Source organism: Gadus chalcogrammus, chromosome 12 (genome assembly GCF_026213295.1).
Source record: "Gadus chalcogrammus isolate NIFS_2021 chromosome 12, NIFS_Gcha_1.0, whole genome shotgun sequence".
NCBI classification, from domain to species: domain Eukaryota; kingdom Metazoa; phylum Chordata; class Actinopteri; order Gadiformes; family Gadidae; genus Gadus; species Gadus chalcogrammus.
In genome coordinates, this window is record NC_079423.1 from 4,474,500 (window position 1) to 4,498,248 (window position 23,749).

General features: G+C 48.6%; 1 protein-coding gene across 1 annotated transcript in view; it reads left to right on the forward strand.

Annotated features, from left to right (window-relative positions):
* zc3h3 (zinc finger CCCH-type containing 3) overlaps positions 1-23,749 on the forward strand; it is a 52,530-nt gene that overhangs the window by 21,661 nt on the left and 7,120 nt on the right. The window contains exons 4-9 of the mRNA XM_056604064.1: positions 6,427-6,571; positions 15,265-15,425; positions 16,946-17,024; positions 17,601-17,759; positions 18,085-18,154; positions 21,373-21,504. Coding sequence (XP_056460039.1) covers positions 6,427-6,571; positions 15,265-15,425; positions 16,946-17,024; positions 17,601-17,759; positions 18,085-18,154; positions 21,373-21,504 — 746 coding nt within the window. The remainder of the gene's footprint in view (positions 1-6,426; positions 6,572-15,264; positions 15,426-16,945; positions 17,025-17,600; positions 17,760-18,084; positions 18,155-21,372; positions 21,505-23,749) is intronic.

A 23,749-nucleotide genomic window follows, 5' to 3' on the forward strand; every position in this document is an offset into this window, starting at 1 on the left:
GAGAGTTAGGGGGGAGAGGGGGAAACTTGTAGATAGAGTTTGAGGGAGGGAGACAGGAAAGTCGTGCAGAGCATGTTTCTCCGTGTGTGTTTGTATGTGTGAGTCTGAGTGGTGATGGATACATCATCAGGTCCAGCATATGTCTCCAATCCGTCACTCATTATGGTGACATAAACACTCGGCCCAACATGCATCTGCCCTAGTACACCTGCTCCTCAGCTACCCTAACCTCAACACGTCCCCCCCCCCTCCCCCTTTCACACACTCACCAACCCACAATCCTCCTTCCCACTTTCTCCTTTCCACACACACACACACACACACACATGCACGCACCCACGCACATGCACACACACACGCACACACACTTTTGCTCACCGACGCAATCACACACACCCCTCTTGTTTTGTCTCGTGGGGACCGCCTGGACGCTCTGGGGTCCTGACATGGATCAGTAGGGGCAGGGTTCAGGTCCCCTGGTGAAACCCTGCTACGCCCTTCAAGGATCCAAACACTTAACCTTCCGGGGCCTCCCTTTCACACTCAGAAAATGGTTATTTGCTTGGCACGTGTGCGCGCGCGTGTGTGCGCGCGCGTGTGTGCACGCGCGCGCGCACACACACACACACACACACACACACACACACACACACACACACACACACACACACACACACACACACACACACACACACACACACACACACACACACACACACACACGGTAATGGACAGGCCCCTAGGCTCTTTGTGTTTAAGTGGCTAATGGCAGGGGGTGACTGACGGCCACAGTCATGTCTTTGACGACGGAACACCGGACAGATTGTGACAGGCGTCCTGGGACAGATAGGGAAATGGTTTTGTGTGTAGCGTGGGCCTTGCCCCTGGACGCTAGGCTGTGTTGGTGACGCTGTCAGGTCTCCTGGAGTTGAGGGTCAGGCTGGATGTTTACGTCCGCTCCGAGGGGCCGTATGTAAAGAGCATTACGATTAAATTATCGATCACAGGTGTCCCAACTGGGTGGGGCCGGGTTTAACTGATGAGTGACTGCAGCAGGAGATTCACACTCGATCAGTTCCCAGGGTTGAGCCTACTCCTTGTAGGCTACAGATCGTTGGAGAAAAGGTCAACATAAATACATACAACGTACATTATATTTTACTTAAATGTTAGTTCAATTTGTTATGTTATCTGTATTATTTTCTTACATTATTTTTGGAATAAATAATTTACGTGGAAGACATAATCCTATTAATATGATTGATTTTTATGAGATGCCTTATTATTATGTTACCACATTCTGTGTGTGTGTGTGTGTGTGTGTGTGTGTGTGTGTGTGTGTGTGTGTGTGTGTGTGTGTGTGTGTGTGTGTGTGTGTGTGTGTGTGTGTGTGTGTGCATGTGTGTGTGCATGTGTGTGTGCATGTGTGTGTGTAAATTAGAATGAGGGAGGCCGGCCCCTCTCTGGTCAGCCCGAAGGGCCCCTGGGCCCGGGTCAGCCGGTGTGTGTTACAGCTGATGGCTCCGTGGCGATGATGGACGAGACCAGTGGCCAGTAGCTAACCCCCCCAAACCCCCCAGCCCCACAGAGAACCCCAGAATGCCGCACTCCTGAAACACACGCCCTCGGACCCTGACATCACCACTGAAGCGCTCAGACACACGAGAGGCAGCGGAGGCATGGAACATGTAGCTGCCATGCAGTAGGCATGTAGCCTATAGCGTGCATGTAGCCTATAGCGTGCATGTAGCCTATAGCGTGCATGGCCCAACCTGGCATGTAGCTGGCATGTAGCTTGTTGCGGTTATGTAGCCTGTGGCTAGCATGTAGCATGGAACACCGCCTCCCTATTGCCACCGCCTCCCGGTGCAAAGATCTACAAATATCTGATCCGAAATATCGCTTGCTTTTCTCAAGAATGCATCTTAAGATCTTTAGTTGACTTAAAAAATAGCCTCGGCACACAACCAATCACACCTCCCATCCCATCAACACACACACACACCCATGTGCATATATGCGGGCGTACTTTACGAGTGTGGTATGTGGTAACTCTCTACCCCTAGAACGGGGGGACACACGACGTGACAGACAACCCCAGCCTCCAGCTGGTCTGTCGGGAAGCAAGGGTGGAGTCACACAACCAGGGGTGCTCTTGACGTTTGGTGTTGGCATCGGTGTGGTGGTGGTGGATGGGAGGGTGGGTGGGTAGGGGAAATCACCATGCGGGGATTCCTTGTTGTGTTGTCAGGAGTGATGTTCGCTGGGGGAACAGAGGCGGGGGTCCCGGAGCGCTGGAGCTGGGGGAATCAGAGGATCCCCCCCCCCCCCCAGGGGAGACGGCAAACATGGGCATGGCAGCATGAACAGACCCCCCATCTACATCAATAATACGATTAATGATCCGTTGGAAATCCGTGTGTGTGTGTGTGTGTGTGTGTGTGTGTGTGTGTGTGTGTGTGTGTGTGTGTGTGTGTGTGTGTGTGTGTGTGTGTGTGTGTGTGTGTGTGTGTGTGTGTGTGTGCGAGTGCGAACAAGACTGCTGTTCTGCAGAATTAGCCGTCAGGTACAGAGCATGATAGAGAGACAGACAGAGAGAGAGAGGGAGGGAGGGAGGGAGATCGGGGGAAATCACTGCGGGAGAAACAGCAGATACACGTTGCCACGCAATGACACTTTTGATAATCCCCAAGGGGAGGAATGCGGGAGGCGGGAGGGGGATGGGTCTCTCTGAATGGACCTGTCACAGACCCAGCCAGGGTCCCGGATCTCGACCCCCCCCCCCTCCCGAAACCACACCACAACCCAGCTCCTTGGGTTGGCAGACGACTCTTTGGTCTCTGCGTGTGTGTGTGTGTGTCTTTACGTTCTTGTAGCGGTACTGGGACTTAACACCCTCCCCAGATCCACTTAGAGCCTGGTACATCTGTCTTGTTGCGCTGCTTAATACGGCCTGCGTGTGATTCATTAAGAGAGGGAGGCACTTCGTTTATCTTTACAGAGGAGAGGGGGGGGGAGGGGGCAGGAACTGTCAGATGAGTCGCTATGGGAAGTTTGGTGGATGTGTGGATGTGTGTCTGGTACAGAATGAAATAGAGGAACAGACTGCGGTCGCTTCATAACTCACAGTCATAATTCTGTGGCACCGGACGACTAGAGAGCAGACCAACTCATTGAATCAAACTATCAGTTTTAATATTCTCTTGTGTTGGCAATGCAAACCTTTTGTTTCTTAGTCCAATTAACTTAATTAAGAGACAGAGAGAGGAAGAATTAATTAGAGGGATATATAGTGTGAGAGAGGGAGAGACTCCAACTTCAAAACAGAGACAGAAGAAGGATAGACAGAGAGACGGAGAGAAAAAGACAGACTGAAAGAGAGAGAAAGAGAGAGAAGAGGGAGACTAAAAGAGAGTGGAGAGGGAAAGGGGAGAGGAGAGGAGACGGAGGGACATTGGGACACTGGGTCAGTATGAAGCAGCGGTAGGGGCGACGACAGAGTTGTGACACATGGTGGATGACAGACAGGTGGAGAGGGAGGTGGTGTTTGGTTCTGGGGGTCTTCATGGGCGCCTTCAGGTAGCTGCTCCTGCTGCCCAGCCCCGACACCCCATCCGTCACCACTCTATTAGCACATGATTGAGACCCTGTGTGTGTGTGTGTGTGTGTGTGTGTGTGTGTGTGTGTGTGTGTGTGTGTGTGTGTGTGTGTGTGTGTGTGTGTGTGTGTGTGTGTGTGTGTGTGTGTGTGTGTGTGTGTGTGTGTGTGTGTGTGTGTGGGGTAAGATTGAGACCCCATCGCTTGTGGAGCCACTCAACCAACACAACCTGCTGTGGTTTACAATCAGTTCCACAGCCCCATCCATCCCCAGCTGACACACAAGCACACACACACACAATAAGACAGGCACACGCACTTACACACGCACACACAAAAGACACTCTCACACATGCTGACACCCTCACGCATTAACACAGACACGTACACTGACTTTCTAACACACACACACACACACACACACACACACACACACACACACACACACACACACGTGTTCACATTAAAAACTGCTAAATCCTGCACAATCACGCGCAATAATACACCTAACACACACACTTGTGTACACAAACTATCCCACACTCAAACACGTGCACCTTTAAACACAAAGCACACACTGGCAAACAAAAAGCACAAAATGTAATTCACCTGCTCTCACACACACACAGGCCACACACCAGTAGCTTGATGGATGCCATTAAGCAGTAGCTAAGGTGGAACAGGTCTGTGACATGGGTGGGGGGGGGGGGGGGGGGGTGTACAGCAGGTGGTCTGGAACAAGTGCTTTGTCAGAGGTAGGGGGGTGGTGCTGGTGGAGGAGGGAGCGTGTACGAGGCAGATTTGAGGTGCTGTTGGTGCTGGTGGAGGGGGGGTGCTGGTGTTTTCCTCGTCTCATTCGTCACCTGGCTGGACACCCAGATAGCTCTGAGAGAATACGGATGGCTGCTGGGAGACTGAGTGACTGCCACCGAGCCACTAATCCTGTACACGCACGCACACGCGCATGCATACACACCAGCATCCTACCAATTCTCCCTTTGGCTCGTTCTCCCTCTATTTTGTTCTTCTCTCTTGTCTGCATCTCTTTGTCTCTCTCTGTATCTCTCTCTCTCTCTCTCTCTCTCTCTCTCTCTCTCTCTCTCTCTCTCTCTCTCTCTCTCTCTCTCTCTCGCTCTCTCTCTTTCTCCCTCTGTCTTTATGTCTGTGCCTGTGTTCGGCCACCACATACTATTATAATCACTCTCAGTGAGCAAGCATGTTTTCATCTGCCACTGTGTGTGTTAGACATATTGGTGTGCACATCCCTGTGTGTTTTTCCTTGCCCTGAGTATATGTTGGTCTGTGTGTGCCTGCGTGTGAGAAAGGAGAATGGTTGTGTGTGTGTGTGTGTGTGTGTGTGTGTGTGTGTGTGTGTGTGTGTGTGTGTGTGTGTGTGTGTGTGTGTGTGTGTGTGTGTGTGTGTGTGTGTGTGTGTGTGTGTGTGTGTGTGTGTGTGTGTGTTGGCGCGTGTTTGTTGGCGTGTCTCCAGCTTCCTGTGATTTGTTCATCGGTAAATGTTTGTCTGAGATGAATTCTCCAGCTGATCCGAAGCTGCGTCTTCCTTGCTGATAAATGAAACAAACACACCCTGGGGAGCGAAACAGAGGGGGTGGCGAGAGAGGGGGAGAGGGGGAGAGATGGAGTGTATAATGGTACAGAAGGAAATGGAATCATTTTATTGTCTGCCAATGTACCGTCCTCTCTCATGCTTTGCTACATGATGCTAATTAAAATGGCAGCAATCACAACAGTTGGCAATTACACACTTTCTGATTCCTTCTTTCTTTTACACCCCTTCTTTATTTCTTTCTTTCGCCCCTTTACTTCAGCCATTTTTTTCTCTGCTTTCATTCATTCACTTTCTTTTGTTTTGCACTTTCAAACATCTTTGGAAGTCAGAAGTTAGTCGAACTTAAAGTATCAAACAGTTATATGACACACGATTAAATACACACTGTTTTAATTGATATCACTGTGGATGATGCTGGCATTAATGAGCTGTTATTGTTTGAATTTTTTTTGCTAGCTTAGATAACTCGGTACAGTCCCCCAAAACGTATCCGGGTTCCGCCCATGGGACCGCCATTCGTTAGCGGCAGAGCGTTATCCGTTAGCCGCCTAGCGCTATCCTTCAGCTGCGGAGCGTTGGTGTGTGTCGGTATCTCAGAACCGCCGTCGTAAAACAACATGATGAATATGAGAATGGAAAATAAAAGGGTTTGTGCTGCTAGTTGTTTTTTTTTCGACGTGCGCCCCAACGATGGATCTGTGGAGGGACTTAACGAATGGGAGGAGAGGCAGGGAGGGAGGGAGATAGAGGGAGATAGAGGGAGAGGGAGGAAGGGAGGGTCGTGGAAGAGAGAGGAGACATAGAGAAAGAGATGATTTATTAGACTCATAAAAATTCTGCCTTTGTTATTCGCTCTCATTTTTACATGTGCGGCTTATTAAAAGAGTAGACCTGCCAGAGTCCAACTGACAAACTCGCGCAGATGAGCGCACGTGCTCACGTGCACACCAGCGGGCTCGTTAATGACTGAGCGGAGCAGCATACCTGCTGCTGTAATATGACACATGTCCAAGGAAAACAGGATGTTAGCCGGGGAAAAAGCATACCCGGGATCTCGAAATAGAAATGAAAAACAATTTCTGATTTAGGAGGAAATGAGATGGGTGATGTGGTGGAAAATAACCTAAACTTCAGATAAAAAAGTTTGGTTATGTTGTGTTTATTTATTTTTTTCTTCAATTTCTCAGCAGTCGGATTGATCTTTGCTGGTAGTTCATGTTCACTGATTTTGTTTCCTATTGCAACCGTGTCCCCTGCAGGCCACACGCCTCCGTCCCCGTCCAGCCCCGCCTACCAGCGGGTGTTCCGGAGCCGCTACAAGATGGTGGCCCGTGTGGGCGTCGCCAACACACAGCACTACAGCCCCTCCCTGTCCTGGAGGACCAAGAGAATCCAGACTGCCAGGTAACACGCACGCACGGGCGTACACACACATCCATTTACAAAACCCTACGCAGTTTGACTCCCCTCATGAATTTGGCACTGTGTTTATTCAGCACAACTGTTATTCACAGAATTTGTAATGGAGTCTGACAACCAAAATTAATACAACAAAGCATAAATCATGCTCAACATATTAAAACATTTAAAATTCATATTGTTAAGGTCCAATACTAATGCAGTTTGAAAACAAAACAAAACAACCTGTGAAACCTTTTGATTTGAATCTGAAGCATATATTCCCCATCTTTCCCCGGAGCCATATATTTAACCAGGAAAATACATGTTTGATGTGTTTCCACTGCGATGATCACTCATCGGTTGTTACGCGGTGTAGCGTACATATGAGTGTGTGGATAGAGGAAGGTTTGGGATTTATGCTGCTCACTCGTACACACCGAATAACCCCCAGAGAATGCAACATTTACACCTGCGTGATACTCAAATCCATTGACCTTAGCAACCTAAATAGGTGCATTCAACCTTAAAGATACCGCCCAGAAATTGCCAGAATCATGGGAGTACATAATAAAAAGAAAACTTAATGGGCCAAGATTCCACCTGAACAGATCAGTTTCAGTCTGTGACGCAAGGTGTGTAGGGTTGGTTTTGAAGATTGTCTAGATGTATGATTGGTCTGAGCCATTCGCAGCACGGTAGGCAAGTACTGGTTACTTAAATTGGATTTGAGCAGCCACCAGTAGCCAGTGCAAGGTGCCTAGGTGCGATGTAGTGTGGGAGACTTGGATAGGTGGAAGACCAGGTGGGCTGCTGCATTCTGGATGCAGGCAGACCAGCCAGAAGGGAGGTGCAGTAGTCTAGACACACGATCCTGCAGCGTGGAGGTGATGCAAATAAAAATCTGCTTCTGGTCAACAAGGAATTGAGGGGGCTAAAATATTGTAGTGCATGCCAGCCGTCTAGGCACTTTCAATCAGAATAAAAGCATCTGCTCTATTACTAACTATTAAATATTCAATTGATGTTTATGGCTACTAACATGCCAATGAATTCACACTCATCATATCCCCATCCCGGATAAGCACGTCCCACAAGCCTGCAGCGTAAGCCCGTAGCACTAGCCCACAGCGTAAGCCCGTAGCACTAGCCCACAGCGTAAGCCCGTAGCACTAGCCTGCAGCTTTAGCCCGTAGCACTAGCCCGCAGCTTTAGCCCGTAGCACTAGCCCGCAGCTTTATCCCGTAGCACTAGCCCACAAAGTTAGCCCATAGCACTAGCCCACAGCGTTAGCCCGCAACGTTAGCCCGCAGCGTTAGCCTGCAGCGTTAGCGCAAGCCAGATTGAGTACTCTGTCGTAAAGGAATGTCACCGGCAGAATACATGGAATTAATAATTAATGTTTATGAGGAGGTCATCACCAGGCCACAGGCGGGATTAGTTAATGGCATATTCATGGCATCATTGCCACATGGAAGACACTTTAATTATGATGATTATTAACCGAGGCATATTTTCTCTCCTTCATCGCAGTGTCTATGTACAGTATGTAGTTAACAGTCGTGAAAAATGACTGAACTGATTACCTGGGTTGGTTATGATTGTCTATCCTTTAGAATACGCACACACACACACACTTGCAAGCACCCACACACACTCTCACATAACAACCTTGATGTACATTAGATGGGCCCATGCGGTTAACACTTGTACACAGGTGCATTGAACATCTGGCCAGCTGCTGTGTACAGATGTTTGCCGCATCCATATTCATTTATCTCCAGTAGACTTGTGCTTTTATTTTGAAGGATAGTCCGTTTGGCTTCCTATCCTGACATTTGGATTCTGGCGATGTAGCAAGTCAACCCACTCCTAGCCGGGCTTTCTTCTGCTCTGTGCTTATTCTGCAAATCAAACCATCACGTTTATCTAGAGATATATTGCAATACGTTCATCATGTCACGATTGTTCTCCTAAAAACATCATCTGATTCGTCTCTGTGACCATTGTGCAGAATATAATCACACATTTTGCCCAAACCTAATTTTTTTTCTAACCACTGCCCCAGGGCGAAAGTATATCAAAGCCCTATTACCTTCAACGCTTACTTCCACCGGTAACATGCACAAATGTGCTTGTTATACTTGTGTTTGAGTGAGTGGAATAGAGTGAGCTGGAGTCAGAGGAAGCAGAGTTGGAGTTCCTCCGCCAGCCACCCTTGTAACAGCAGGGAGGTGTGTTTCTGGTCCCAGCTCAACGGATAAGCAGGAGAGGGCTCTGACACTTCATACTGCGCAGGGTTCTGCACTCCCGGCACTTTTCACAAACATACGTTTATTCCTCTTCAAGATTTTGGCTGTGTGTTACATGTGTGTGATAATCTTTGAGCGCACAATTGTGTATGTGTTCGTCTGTGTGGATTGTTTGTGTGTGACTCAGGGTGTGTTACATTTTGTATGGCTGTGTGTTTAATGTTTGAATGTGTGTGTGGATCTATTGGTTCTATAGCTTCTATACTTTTCTGTTTGCACATGTGATCAATTTGTTTATATGTTGATTTTCTGTTTCTGTATCTTTTGTATGTGTTTGTGTGTGTCTGTGTCTGTGTGTGTGTTTGTGTTTCTGTGTGTGCTTCGCTGTCTATGCATGTGTGGGAAGCAGTGCTCATTTGTGTAATCCCGAGCTGAGAGACAGAGGAGAGGTCTCCGTCTCTCCTCTAGTGACTTATTACTATTCATTTAGCTGCTGCAGTAAATATTGATTCATCAAGGGATTTTCAATTTGAGGTCTGGACACGCTGTGAAATATGGCCCAGCCTGTCCGGGCCGGGCCAGGCCCAGGGGAGAGGGACATGTTGGCTCCCTGGAGAGGCTGGCAATATCCACCTCCACCCCTCCCCTCCTTCACTGCCTGACCCAACCCCTCTGCACATCTGGCCGACTGCAGGCACCACGCGGCTGGTACCAGTCTGGTTCTTCTTCTCAGCATGCTAGTGGAAGGTCATGTTCTCCTCTCTGTGCTGCGCGATTCAGGTCTGCTCTAATATGGCCCCTAGAATCAGAGACGAACCACACTAACTGCTGTACATAACACCGGCAGCCATCAGCCCACCAGAGGCAGAAAACATAATGCTAGGCTCTTAGCCACGAGCCCAATCACTTGGAACAAGAAAGCTTTCTTGGTTTTGTTCCTTCCCTCCAGTCTTTGTTTGTTTGTATCTGTATTTATTTTATTTTATTCGTTGTTTCTTTGATTATTTCTTTCTTAAATTCTTTTGGTTTTTCTGTCTTTCTTTGTTTCTTTTTCTCTTTCATTCTGTCATGGCTAAATTTGAACAACATTAGCCTAGTGGGTTATTGGGATGTTTGTGCGCTACGAGATGTCCACCCTTTACTCCGCCTTCCTAACCACTACTCTTACCACCCAAGCTTCCTACTCCCCGGTCCAGGACACCCATCGTATACCCATCATGCCGTGCGCTCCTGTGATGCCAGCGGTAATGGGCATTGTGGGTGATTGAGTGCCGTAGAGGGGTGGGGGGATCCGGGCGGGAGGAGAAAATGGCCGCCGTATTTCAGCCCACCGCCAGCGGAAAATAGATATAATCTCAACATTAACTCCATTAATAGTAGCAGCAGTTGAATTAAGAAAGCCGTAAAGCATGTGCGCTGAATGATGAATTACAGCCTGCCCCTCCCCTTCCTCCAGCACTCCCTCCCCCCCTTCTCCCCTCCCCACCTCCTCACTCGGTTTCCCATCTCTGCCGGCTTTGCCCTTTCCGTTGCCCTCTTGTTGTCTACCTGCTTCGTGTCCTCTTCACCCTGTGCAATACACCTGAGTCCTGCCTCATCTCTTTTCATTGAGGTCAAAGTGTGACCCCCCTCTAACTCGTTTTCTCTACTCCAACTCCCCCCCCCCCCTACAACTCTTTATTTACCACTTTGGACGCCCCCCAAAGTACAAACTACTAGATGAAAAAAAGGTCTGAAAATAATTCTGTAAAAAAACATGATGTTCAATGATTAATTAACTGTGAACTGTTAAACAATGATTAACCAAAAATGCTCAACGTTTACAAACACATAAACACCCACAGAGTCTAGATGCGTACTCCGTCCGGGGTCCATGTTCAGGCCTTTATCTGGCCCCTTATTCGGCCCCGACGTACAGCCGTTATTTTGCCCTCATCTGGTTTAGTGCTCTAGTATTGATCACCGCAGAACGTAGAGGATGTGATAGACTGGGTAATAAAGTGAACCATTGCTCTCTCTCTCTCTCTCTCTTCTCTTAACCTCTCCTCTATTCTCACATCCGTTCCCTGATTCATCCCTTTCTCATGCACCCATTCATCCTTTCTTTCCCTCATCACTCTCTCTCTATTCCCCGCCACAGCGTTACGTGCGTCCCAACTGCCTCCCGCCTCTCCCCCCCCCCCCCCCCTGTCCTTTTTCCCTCTCCCGGTGTCTTTGTGTTGTTCCTCGAACAATCAAAATGTCCGCTCATTTCCACAGGGTTCTATTTTAGTGGGATGCGATTGCCGTGCGGCGCGTTATGGCGGTGCTTTAGTTCACTATAAGCGCAGCGCCCGAAGCAAGGCAGCCGCGCTCATTGGCGGAATTAGCCCGATGAGTGTTTTTGCTGTGCTCTGTTTCAAGGGTAACTGTTTCCCCAATATGAGCTTACTAATGCTTGGCTTGCAGACAAATAGACGAGAGCAGCATTATTCTGAGCAGCCGCGCGACCCTCCGAATCCTTCGCCGTCACCAAAACAAAAGTCAGATCGTTCATCAACGGCACGGGTAGTGCTGAGTTGCTCTCCCCTTCGTCTGTGCATCGCATGGTCAGAGCAGAGCCCACACACACGCACGCACGCACAAGCACACGCACACGCACACGCACACGCACACACGCACACGCACACACACACTGTGCTGACTGCTCACTAGGGACTTCCTGTAGACCCTGTTTGCAAGCTCCTCCATCTCCTTATTCGCGGTACCCTGCTTACCAGTCTCTGACCTCTACAGCTAACCAACTCAATTCAACCATGTAAAAAGGTATTTGATACACAAGTTAGGCTTTGTCTGTAAACTCTGACCTCAGGCAATTGAGGCCGTAGCTCAGAAGCCAGAGGTTACCTGACAGCTGGAAGGTTGCTTGTTCGATCCCTCTGCATCTTCTGGAATTAGTTATTGTGCCCTTGAACAAGACCCTTAAACAATAACTACGCTAGTTGATGTCTCACATGGTTAAATGATAATCCCACCTGTGAGTGAGGAAGTGACGCCAGAATAGACATACTGCTAACCCACGGAAAATGACCATATTTTGGACTGATATCCAGTATCAACCCCAAGATGTGCTCAATGCCTTCCTTGGAGTCAACCCTTCCGTCCCTATAATAATCCCTCTGATCTCACGTGCCCCCGCAAAGCTGGTTGACGAAATGTGTGTGAACTGCCCGGGCCCCTCAGGCCACTCATAGTGTGTAGTGTTGTAGTGTTGACCTCACACAGATCTATATGGCTGCCTGGGGAAAGGGCTGGGCTGTCTGCCCAGGGTGGATTTGTGTCCCGGCTGGGCCTGGACGCTCTTAGATAACAGAAATCCCTTCCGGAGGTCAAGGGCGTCATGGTGAACAGGTCAAGGAGACGTGTGGCTTGAGAAACGCTCCAATCGTCTCTTGTATCTCACACTCTCTCTCATCTGCCCTGGGACTTTCTTAACCCCCCACCCTTCTCTATCACCTCTCCCTCTTTCCTCCCTCCCTCTCATCATCATCATCATCATCATCATCATCATCATCATCGTCATCCCCATCATTGCCGTCATTACCACAACCATCACCTCCATAACACAGGTTGATGGTTCAGTATTATCCTTTACTGTTTCTCAGGGACGTGATCTCTTGATTGGTCCTCAAAATGAAAAAAAAAACAACCCAAAACAATTATTCATGTTGGATATCTTAAATTAGTGTATAAGTGAATTTATATTTACAGTATTATACAGCACTCAAAGGAATGAACCTCTGTAAGATTCTTTTCCATTGATTTGGAATTCATAAGTAGATTGTGATATCTAAATCAATATTCGGTATGATTTCCTTTGAGTACCATAGTGATAAATTGTTCAATATAGTGTGAACTGTCACCATTGTTTTATAAAAAATCAATGTTTCTTGCCTTTATCTGTTTCAATTCTGGCACGCTCACACACCATATGTCCATAAGATTGTGTGTGTGTGTGTGTGTGTGTGTGTGTGTGTGTGTGTGTGTGTGTGTGTGTGTGTGTGTGTGTGTGTGTGTGTGTGTGTGTGTGTGTGTGTGTGTGTGTGTGTCACCCTGAATTGTCCTTATTGGCAAGAAAAGCACTCTACAAACCATTGCATCGCACACAGCATACACATGTATGTGCAGTGCTCCCTCCCCTCAGCTCCTACAGGTTAACAAACTTTAACTCGCATCTCCTTTGCATTGCTCTGCCTCCTCGGTCCAGTCCAGCCATCTCGCTCTCCTCCCCTCCGTCCCGCCCTCTCCCCGCCCCGGGCCCCGGGGTTAACTGCTGTCTATGTTAACCATTCATGTCATATCCCCATTAACCTCCATTGTGGCTCCGGCGGCCACCCCGGGGGCCCGGTTTAAGCCTCCCCGGGTGGCAGTCACCGCCCCCACATTATCCCCCATTACGGCTCCCCTGGCTGCAGTTGCCCCGGTGTAGGGCAGCCACTGATCTCCTCGCGGTGAAACTGAGTGGGTCTGCCGGGTGAGTTATGGCAGGCGGTCAGCCACGGAGCGCCCGAGATGGCCCCATGATGGTTCATATTTGCGGTCTTTTATTATTTATTTCCCTTGTTCTCCACGAGGCAGCGTGCGGCCTCTCTACTTCATGTAAGTGTCGCACGGCTTATGTAGTGTGTAATGGTAGTCGCGTGTGTTTAACGTGTGAGTGTCTGTGTGTGGGGTCTGTGTGCGTGTGTGTGTGTGTGTGTGTGTGTGTGTTTTTGGGGTAACCCTCTCTTTTCTTTATAATGGAAGACTTGAACTCTCGCTCTAAAACCATTTCCAGCCCACCTGAAATACGGCAGCAAATTACCTCCAGCGCCGGCGTGCAGGCCGGGCCCGGGGCACGCTGGCCGCGCTGCACGGCGAGTGGAACTGACAGGGCAGCGCAATTTATCGCCATAACCCCTGCCCCCCCCCCCCCCCCCCGCCCCTGCAGCCCCTCCAGTCCCTCCAGCCCCTCCACTAGCTCTGCCTGCACACGCCCACATGCCCAACACACACACACTGTGGAACCACACTCACAGTCCATGCTCACTCACATTAACACACACACACACCCACCTCATGAACGCATGCACGCACACACACACACACACACACACACACACACACACACACACACACACACACACACACACACACACTTCATGAAAACATACACACTTATTGGACGCACACACTTTGGAAACACTTTAGAGTCAACACTCTCATACTTTCACACACACATGCACAAACACACATACACACACCAGGAATGAACACACTTATCTCAGGAATACACACACATACCCCAGGAATACACACACTTATGCCAAGATCAGACATACACACCTACTACCACACACACACACACACACACACACACACACACACACACACACACACACACACGCTTCATTCAAGCAACTCCTTCAAGCGAGTGTCGTTTAGTGGACATAACTGTACACGTTTTGTGTTTTTTTACGTGTTCCCCACACATTTTATCGTTCATGAGATATATGTGTGTGCGCGTGTGTGTTTCGGTGGTCTTTAAGATCCAACATGGAGGGTTCCAGTGTTCTGCTCGTCTCTGGCCCCCTGCCCTGCCTATTATCTCATTGATTTCCTACCCTCCTCTTTTCAATTCTCTCCATTTCCACACCGCCGTCCCTTCCATTAGAAGAGCAATTTAACAGAGTGCTGTGACATGGGAGGGGGCAGGGGAAAGGAGGAGGAAGGGGTGGGGGTTGGTCCGAGAAGATGGGAATGTGTGAAACAGAGAGAGAGAGTAGAAGAGAGGAGATACGGCCAGAGTGTGGATGGAGGCTAATATTCGACCACATGCTGTTGGTTAAAACATTTTTAATTATAGAGTGTTTGGTAGCTGGAATCTATCTAGGGATGGGGTCCGGCCGGTCTCACTACCTTGTCAATGGACCAAGGTTTAGAAGAGACTGTTGGCCACAGCTGTATCTTTCATGTGTTTTGTGTGTATATTCTTCAATAAAGGTTTCTCGTTGTGTTAGGAGCGGCTGTTTAATCACAATCCATTGGGTGTAAGCTATGAAGTTGATATAAATAAACTGGATGTGACTTATCTTGCAAGTGTATTTCATTTGGGGTCTCTTTCCTTCTCCTCTTTTCTATCAATCATTCTTCCCCTCTTGTTAATCTCAAACTTCCTCTTCACCTCCTCTTCCTCCTTTCCTCTTACTATTCCTGTCCTCTTCCTCATCGTCCTCTTCCTCCTCTTCCACCACTTCCACTTTGTCACTCTCTCTCCCTCTCCTCTACTCCACCTATCCCTCTTCCACTTCTCCTCCTTCTCTTTTTTCCTCTTCTCTTCCTCTTTCTTAATCTCTTCCTCATTCTCTTCTTTTTCTCGACCTCTTTGTCCTCTTCATCTCATCCTCCTCTTCCTCCTCTCTTCCCCAGGAGTCTTCTTCAGAGTCGCCTGCGCTCCCCACAGGATCGACACCAGACTCCCCAGCACTGGAGGGGGCGGGACATGCGCTGGATCGGCGGGTCCCTGTACAGGGTGTCGGCCAATAAGCTGTCCCGCACCGTGGCAGCCAGCATGTCAATCAACCGAACAGGTAGACTGACTGCTGACGGGAAGAATGGCCGTCTGCATTTCACTAGTTTATGTTGAGTTGTACTTTTAGAAGGTTTTAAAACTAGATGCTTCACTTAAAATACTGGGGATAAAATGGAAACGGGGGCAGGGCAGTCCTATGTGCGATGGGTGTTTGACTGGCAGCTGAAAAGTTCTACATACAAAGCACAATGTACGTCTTCCAGTAGGCATCCTTCAGCAGCATTTCCTACCCCAAATGTCTGGCCCAGCGTGGCTTCCCTGTGATCTGACTGGGTGGGGGAGGGTTCAGGGGTCATACAGTAAAGTGGTTGTAGTGTGACAGCAGTAGTTGGGTGGAGGGGACAGTGGTTTGTAGGTGCCATGGACCTAGGTATCTACTGATGTGCGGAGACCCAGCTTGACCACAGTAATCTACTGGTGTGGGAGACCCGGCTTGACCACAGTAATCTTCTAGTGGGGGATACCTGGCTGGATTTGCCATCTAAAATAATAAAGTTGTCATCCGTCAGAAAAGCGAGAGGGTTGGGGCCTGCACAACCCCACAGGGTCTCTCGCTCTCGCTCGCTCTCTCTCGCACTTGCTCGCTCTCTCTCGCTCTCTCTTCCCCTCTTTCTCTCTCACTCACTCAATCACTCTCTCACCCACTCACTGCACCTCTACCTACGTGGGTGTAATGGAGAAAGCAGCCAGCCCATGTGCTCCAGCCAGGCTGTGTCCTGCACCCCCTCTCCGCTCCCCAGGACGGTGACAGGAGCTGGGGTCTCGCATGTTCAACACCCAGCCTGCAGCTCCTGGTCCCCTGCCAGGGGTGACCGCGACGCTCACAGCCAGAAACCCCTTCCTAAATTAGAAGCTTAGATAGGATCATATGTTATCTTGAACTGTCTGTCCATCTCTACGTCTGTGCGTCTGTCCGTCTGTCTGTCTATAGATCTGTTTGTCTATTAATATATCTGTCCATCCATGAGCTCCCACCTCTTCCCACCATAGTGTCTAGCCTCCGTGGTGTTTATGATGTTGTCAGAGTGGCTCTTCATGGCACGTTTGACTTTGGCACTGGTGTGTCAAACCACCGCTGTATAAATAAACCCAGAGATCAAGTTGATGCAGGATGTGCCTCCACCCACACACACACACACACACACACACACACACACACACACACACACACACACACACACACACACACACACACACACACACACACACACACACACACACACACACACACACACACACACACACACACACAAACACCACCGAAGTCGATGTAGTATTAAATTGAAAATTAAGAATACTGGTCTATGGTCACTAGTTTCTCACCCTCTACATTTGCAAAAAACAATTTCCTTCCTGTCTCTTGGGTTGATCCGCCCGTAAAACATCCTCGTCCAAATATAGAGCATCTATGAAACCTGTTTTGAGGTTTAGCTCCTTAACAGCCCTTCTCATAGGCTTAGGCTATTAAGGTTTGAATTCCTTTACTGATATTTATTGGTGCCTTTTCTCCACCACCAGGAAAGTGGTCGAGTCCTGTCCAGGTCTGCTCCCCTACGCCCCCTGGAGGTCGTCCCTCAAGCACCCGCCATGTGGCCAGGTAGCCTTGAACTACAACTATACTCTGTTGACAGCACCTGTAGCCAAGAACTACAACTGTACCCTTTTAAGCACTCCGGTAGCCATGAACTACACCTATACTCTGTTGATGTCACCTGTAGCTAGGAACTACAACTGTACTCTGTTGACATCACCTGTAGCCATGAACTACAACATTTTATCTGTTAATCCCCTGGTAGGCATACACAACGACTATACTTTGTTAACATCACATGTAGACGGGTTGATGTAAACCATAACTATACTTTTTAACATCCCCTGTAGCCAGGTAACTTTAAACTATAACTATATTCTCCGTTAACATAACCTGTAGCCAGGTACAGTAGCTTTAAACTTGAACTATATTCTCTGATAGCTTAAACTGTAGACGGGTAGCTATAAACTTTAGCTATGTTTTCTGATAGCTTCACCTGTAGACAGGTATCAACAAACGACAACTTTACTCTCCGTTAGCTTCACCTGTAGACGGGTAGCTATGAACTACACTCTCTGTTGGCATCAGCTGTAGCCCGGTGCCATAAACTCTTATATACTCTCTGTTAACCATTTTTTTCAGCCGAGCGGTGCAGCGCAGTCTGGCCATCATCAGGAACGCCCACAGCAAGAAGCAGCAGCCGCGCAACTACTGTATGTACTACAACCGCTTCGGGAAGTGTAACCGCGGCGACAGCTGCCCGTACATCCACGACCCAGACAAGGTGGCTGTCTGCACCAGGTAATGAACAAAATGCATGAGGTACTGTCAACAGGTCCCTCCTCTGGAGGTGATCAAAACAATTACCAAGCAACATACACACACACAGTTTGGCATTCAGCATTCAGAAATGTCATTTATTTGATCAATAAAGTATTTTCTTATTTCTCTTATTAGCATAAAAAGTGTAAAGAAGTTCCCACCAATGAACCCAAAAAGTTCTAAATAACAAGTTGTGTTATTCATTTTAATTCACGTTTTTGCGTATTTATTGTTAACATATTGAACATTGTGTTTCTGGTGATGACAAGATCCTAACGAGGTGTCTTCCTAATGGTTCTGCAAGGTTTCTGCGGGGAACCTGTAAGCAGGCTGCAGGCACCTGTCCCTTCTCACATAGGGTGGACAAAGAAAAGGTACACACACACACATGCACGCATGGAAACACACACACAAGCACACGCACACACATGGTGACACAGACAAACACACACATGAACGCAGGGTGACGCACATACTTGTAACTTCTCACATAGGGTTGTGAAATAAAAGGTACGAACGCACGCACAGTGGCAATAGCATACCTGTAGATCTAGCAGCTCATCTGGTTCCTGGGGGGTACCAGGTTGGATCCCAACGTTTTCTGTGGGTCCAAACTACTAACTGCTCCCATCAACTGACAGTTGACCTTTCTCTGTTGGTGCCGAGGTCTGCTTCGCAGTTCCATTATCACTGGAGTTCTTAATGAGGTCCGACGCCCATACTAATCCTCACCACAACCCAGACATGTAGATCTTTATCTGTTGCTGGAACACATTGTGTCATGACTATCGTGCGTGCCGTCAGGGGGCCAGCTCGGATTCATGTCCCTGGCTAGAGGGCCACAGAGGCATGACCTGATTAGTGAGGTATGAGAGAGAGACATAGAGACATGGAGCAAGAGGGAGAGATAGATAGGGGGATGGGGGCATGGAGAGAGACATTATTTAATTTAAATATTGTAATTTATGAATGTAAGATATTAGATAGTTCCGGCTCCTAATAACATGAAGAAAATAATGAACAAACAACCATAACATAGCAACATCATAGCAGTTGTTATGATTATTATGTATTATTAATATTATGCTATATGCTTAGGGAATAGAGAGAGGGGTGTCTTGGTCACTCTTGTATCATTGCAGGACACCAAAACACATTAACCGTCAGGTGTGGACAGATGGAAATTTGTCTCATATTCGATATTCATTTCAAGTGAGTGCTGAATATGGAACTAGTAGTTGAGGTGACACCTTGGTCACCTCCAATGTACTCTGCCTAACATTGCTGTCAGAGTTGTTGTCGTATGTCTGTTGCATGAAAAGACATGCAATTATATCTAATTATAGAAGTATTTTTGATATATATTTGATATTGAACGGGACCAAGAGTTTCAAACACTGATCTTGCATCCAAGTTTTAGGTCTGGATGCCTTACATTCTAACGACGAGTGCGAGAGAGAGAGAGAGAGAGAGAGAGAGAGAGAGAGAGAGAGAGAGAGAGAGAGAGAGAGAGAGAGAGAGAGAGAGAGAGAGAGAGAGAGAGAGAGAGAGAGAGAGAGAGAGAGAGAGAGAGAGAGAGAGAGAGAGAGAGAGAGAGAGAGAGAGAGAGAGAGAGAGAGAGAATGGTAGAAGAAGATGATATCTGAGTTGTTGTAGCTATGCTTTGCTCTCAGTCTCTCTCAACGTCTATCTCTAGATTTGTATGTTTGTTTTAATATCAGGAAATGTCATTCCTGTTTTGAAAGGGCATACAATATATGTGGTTTATTTGGCCTCAACCCATAGAAAAGGATGACCTCACAAACCACCGCGGTATGGTTGGGGCCCAGAGCACGTACTGGCTCTTAACCACCATCCACACCGATCCTCCCTTTAACATTCTGGGCCCTGACGCATGTGTATATCTAGTGTCCCGTTTCGTGACGTGCACCTCAGCCACGGTCGCGCTGCTGAGGACACTGTGCCAGGTTAAGGAGTTATAAGGACCGGATTGGACGTCATCCGGAGTGGACGTCATCCGTGAGAGTGACCTTGTCCAAACACGTTGTCAGCATCTCAGGTGTGGGGTGGAGCGAGAGCGGTGTCACGTGAAGCACTGTTCTGGTCATGTGGTGCTTTCACCCAGATCCTTAAAAGAAAGAAAAAGCCTTACTTTACGGCTGAAGTCAACGCACCACGGTGTGTGTCTTCACATTGGCCCATGGTTCCTGCATCTCAGCCATGAGATGATTAAGTGTGTGTGATGTGAGGACACTTGAGAGGGAAAGCTGTCTTTTCTATAAGATAAATAACCCTATAACAGGTGTCTGAGCTCCTATTCCGAAGTGCCTGTATCCGTGCATGCACAAACTCACACACTCACACTCTCTCACACACAAACACACACACACACACTCACTTACTCACAATGGCCTGCACCTGTGTCAGATGTCATGCTATGTTCACTGAGAGTCCAGCTGTCTGTGTGCCACGCCACCAGCCCTCCTGCCCTGGACTAACCCTAACCCTAACCCTAACCCCAACCCATATTAACCTACCATTAACGTAACCCTAATCTCCCGGGCTTCAACCCTAACATAACTCTACCGTAAAACCAGCCCTAGTCCCAACCTAACCCTAACCTACCCCAGCCATGCCCCAACATGGCTCTTAACCTAAATACACCTGATCTAACTCTACTTAACCCAACATGAACTGTTCCCAGACCAAAATTAACTAACTCACTATCCCCCTCTACCCTAACCCCAAACTAAAGCACTTTACTCTGGCCAATTAATACATGTATACAACATGCAAAAGCAGCAATAACAACCCTATCAACAGTCTTTACAAGTCTGAATATAAATAAACCTTTTTCAACCTTTTCAAACCCCTCTCCCCCCCAAATCAACCACAACACACCGCACACACTGTACTCTCTCTCTCTCCTGGGGTTCGTCTATCTATACCAACTCAATCCTTGGCCTGTCGCCCTACAAATAACTAACAGGAAACCAGAGAAGACTGAGCCCCTAATCACCACACCGACCCCCCCCTCTCCCCCCTGTGAGGGGGAAAGGGGAGAGCTCAGTAGCCACCTTCTGGACATGGAGAGAACATTTTGTCCATGAACACATCACCGTGGCCTCCCCAGCTGCAGGAGCCCGGGTCAATATTTAGAAGGCGGTTCACTGCAGGCCAAAGGATCCTCTCCTGTCCTGACCATGACTATCCCCACAAGCCACCCAGGCCCTGCCGCCGGGGAAGTCCTCCCCTCGCTACCCGACCAGAATCCTTGCACTCTTTCGCTTGCACCTCTGAAACCCTAATTAATAAATTAATATTTTGCCATTTCTATTCATTTTCCTTCTTATTTTTCCTCCTTTCTTCAACTCTCCCTCTTTCTCTTCCCCTCTCACAGCCTCAACCTCTCCCCCTCTCACATCCTCTCTCTCTCGCTTTATCTTCTCTTTCGCTGTCTCTCTCCTGTCGCTCTGTCCCGCTGACACTGTGCCTCTCGAGATTCAATGGGCTTTGTGATCATGGAAAAACGACATTTACATGGGCCTAGCGCAAACGTGAAACAAGCTCTAAAACCATTTTCCCCCTCCAGATGCCGGTGTGTTCCTACTTCCTGCGCGGGATCTGTAACAACAGTAGCTGTCCCTACAGTCATGTGTATGTGTCGCGCACAGCCGCCGTGTGTCAAGACTTCATCAAGGGCTACTGCCCACAGGGGGAAAAGGTACCACGCACACACGCTCGCACAGGCATTACCACGCACATACATGCACACATGCATACAAACATGCACACTGACCCTCACACATGCACACACTTACTATGCTATACGCACACAGACATTGGTTTACACACACACACAGGCACACACACTATTCTATGTACACACACACACGCACGCACGCACGCACGCGCACACACACACACACACACACACACACACTAGACCTCTGTCACGCACCGGCACACAAAGTACCCTGCACACGCACGCACACACACACTGGCCTACTGTGCTCACATACACAGTCACAGGCACACTCTCTAGTCTATACGATGCACACGCTAGCATGCGGACACACACACACACACACAGCCGTATACATCCCCCCCCCCCCCCCCCCCCCCCCCACACAGTGTTCCCGCGGGGTGAACGGCGGTGGTTTTATGGCCCCGCTAACATTCACTGTATCATTGTATTAACACGCATTAAGGAGAGCTCCTGAGATCCAAGGCCATTAGGAGGAATAGGGCCGGTCTGAACAGCAGCTCTGCTCTAAGATACTGCCGCTGTTAACTCTGCTCAGGCTCCCCATACATAGGCTCGCACACACACACACACACACCCAAGCGCACACACGCTTAGTGGGGAACACCCTAATTAAAATGCTATAGTAAAAATAATAACAACAGTGTGTAGTGTAGTGAAGCTAGTCTTGTAATGGCAGGGTTTTGTCCCAGACTTAATCGTTGAGGCAAAGTGTCTTTAAGCAAGGCGTCTATATATTATGTTCATAAAGAAATGGTGGATGTTGGTGTATATATATTTTAAAATTAGTTTGTGCGAATGGGTGGCTGGATGTTGAGTATGAATGGATGCATGAATGTCTGCATGGAAGTGTGTGTAAGTGGGAGTGCATGTGTGAATGCAGCTGTCAAAGCTGGTGTATATGTGAAAATTAGTGAATTAAACTAGCCTTCAACTTTGGGTGAGGCAGACCTGGTGGCTGGAAACAGGCATGGGATGTGTGTGTTGTGTATATTTTATATTTATGTTGTGGTATTAAAGCTTCTTTTTATCCTGAGGAATGTTACATGATCCATAAAGAGATTAGGATCAGGTAAACAAGTTGCTTGGTAATCTACACACACACACACGCGCACACACACACACACACACACACACACACACACACACACACACACACACACACACACACACACACACACACACACACACACACACACACACACACACACACACACACACACACACACACACACACACAGGCAGGCAGGGACAGCTGTGGGTTAGAGGTGTGTTTAGTGGCATTACTCTAGTGGATGAGTGACACATTCAGGGCCGGACGGTAACGGAGACGGCCCTACCCCTCACCCACTAGAACCCCCCTGCCAACTAGGCATTGTCCCCATAGAGAAGTCGAAAACGTACTCGAAAAAAACAGCAGCGAGAGTGGGCTCTATCTGAGAACGGCTCCAAATAAGCAACAGACTCAGCAAAGTGCGAACTGTGTTCTCTGTATTGTTGTTAAAGCTCTGACTGGCGGCAGACTTTATTATGGTCCATGCAGCGGACGCTTGGTGATGACGCGTTACGACGTGATGACGTATGTACAAGAGCCTACCGTGGCCAGGCCACAGTTGCGACGGCCAGCGGCCACGGCCAGACGGCCTAGTGTGAGTGCAGGCCATAGAACAATGGGGCCATTTGAGCACGGTTAGGTGTGAAAACGGCCAACGGCCACGGCCAGATGGCCTAGTGTGAGTGCACCCTTATGCGGTTTCACCAAAAATCGGCTCCATGTGTATTGGGCCATATGTATATTTTTTCTTTTATCCTTCCCTTTCCATCTCTCCCCACCCGCTCTCCCTGTCTCATTTATCCCTCCCTATCCCAATTTCCCTCTTTCCCTCCCTCCCTTCCTCACTTCCTTCACTCTCCCTTATCCTCCCTCCCTCCCTTTCTTTCACTCCCCCCTCCCTACCTCCCTCTTTCCCTCCCTCCCTTCCGCACTTCCCTCACTCTCCCTTATCCTCCCTCCCTGTCCTTCCCTCCCCCGTCCCTACCTCCCTCTTTTCCCTTTCTATCCCCCACCTCTCTCCCTCGCCCTCTCTCCCCTTTTCCTCCCTCCCTCTCTCACTCCACTCCTCCCTCATCCCGCTCCCTCCCCCCCTCTATCTGTCACCTCTGTGTCGGTGTGTTGGAGTGAGTGTGAAACACATGCTTCTTC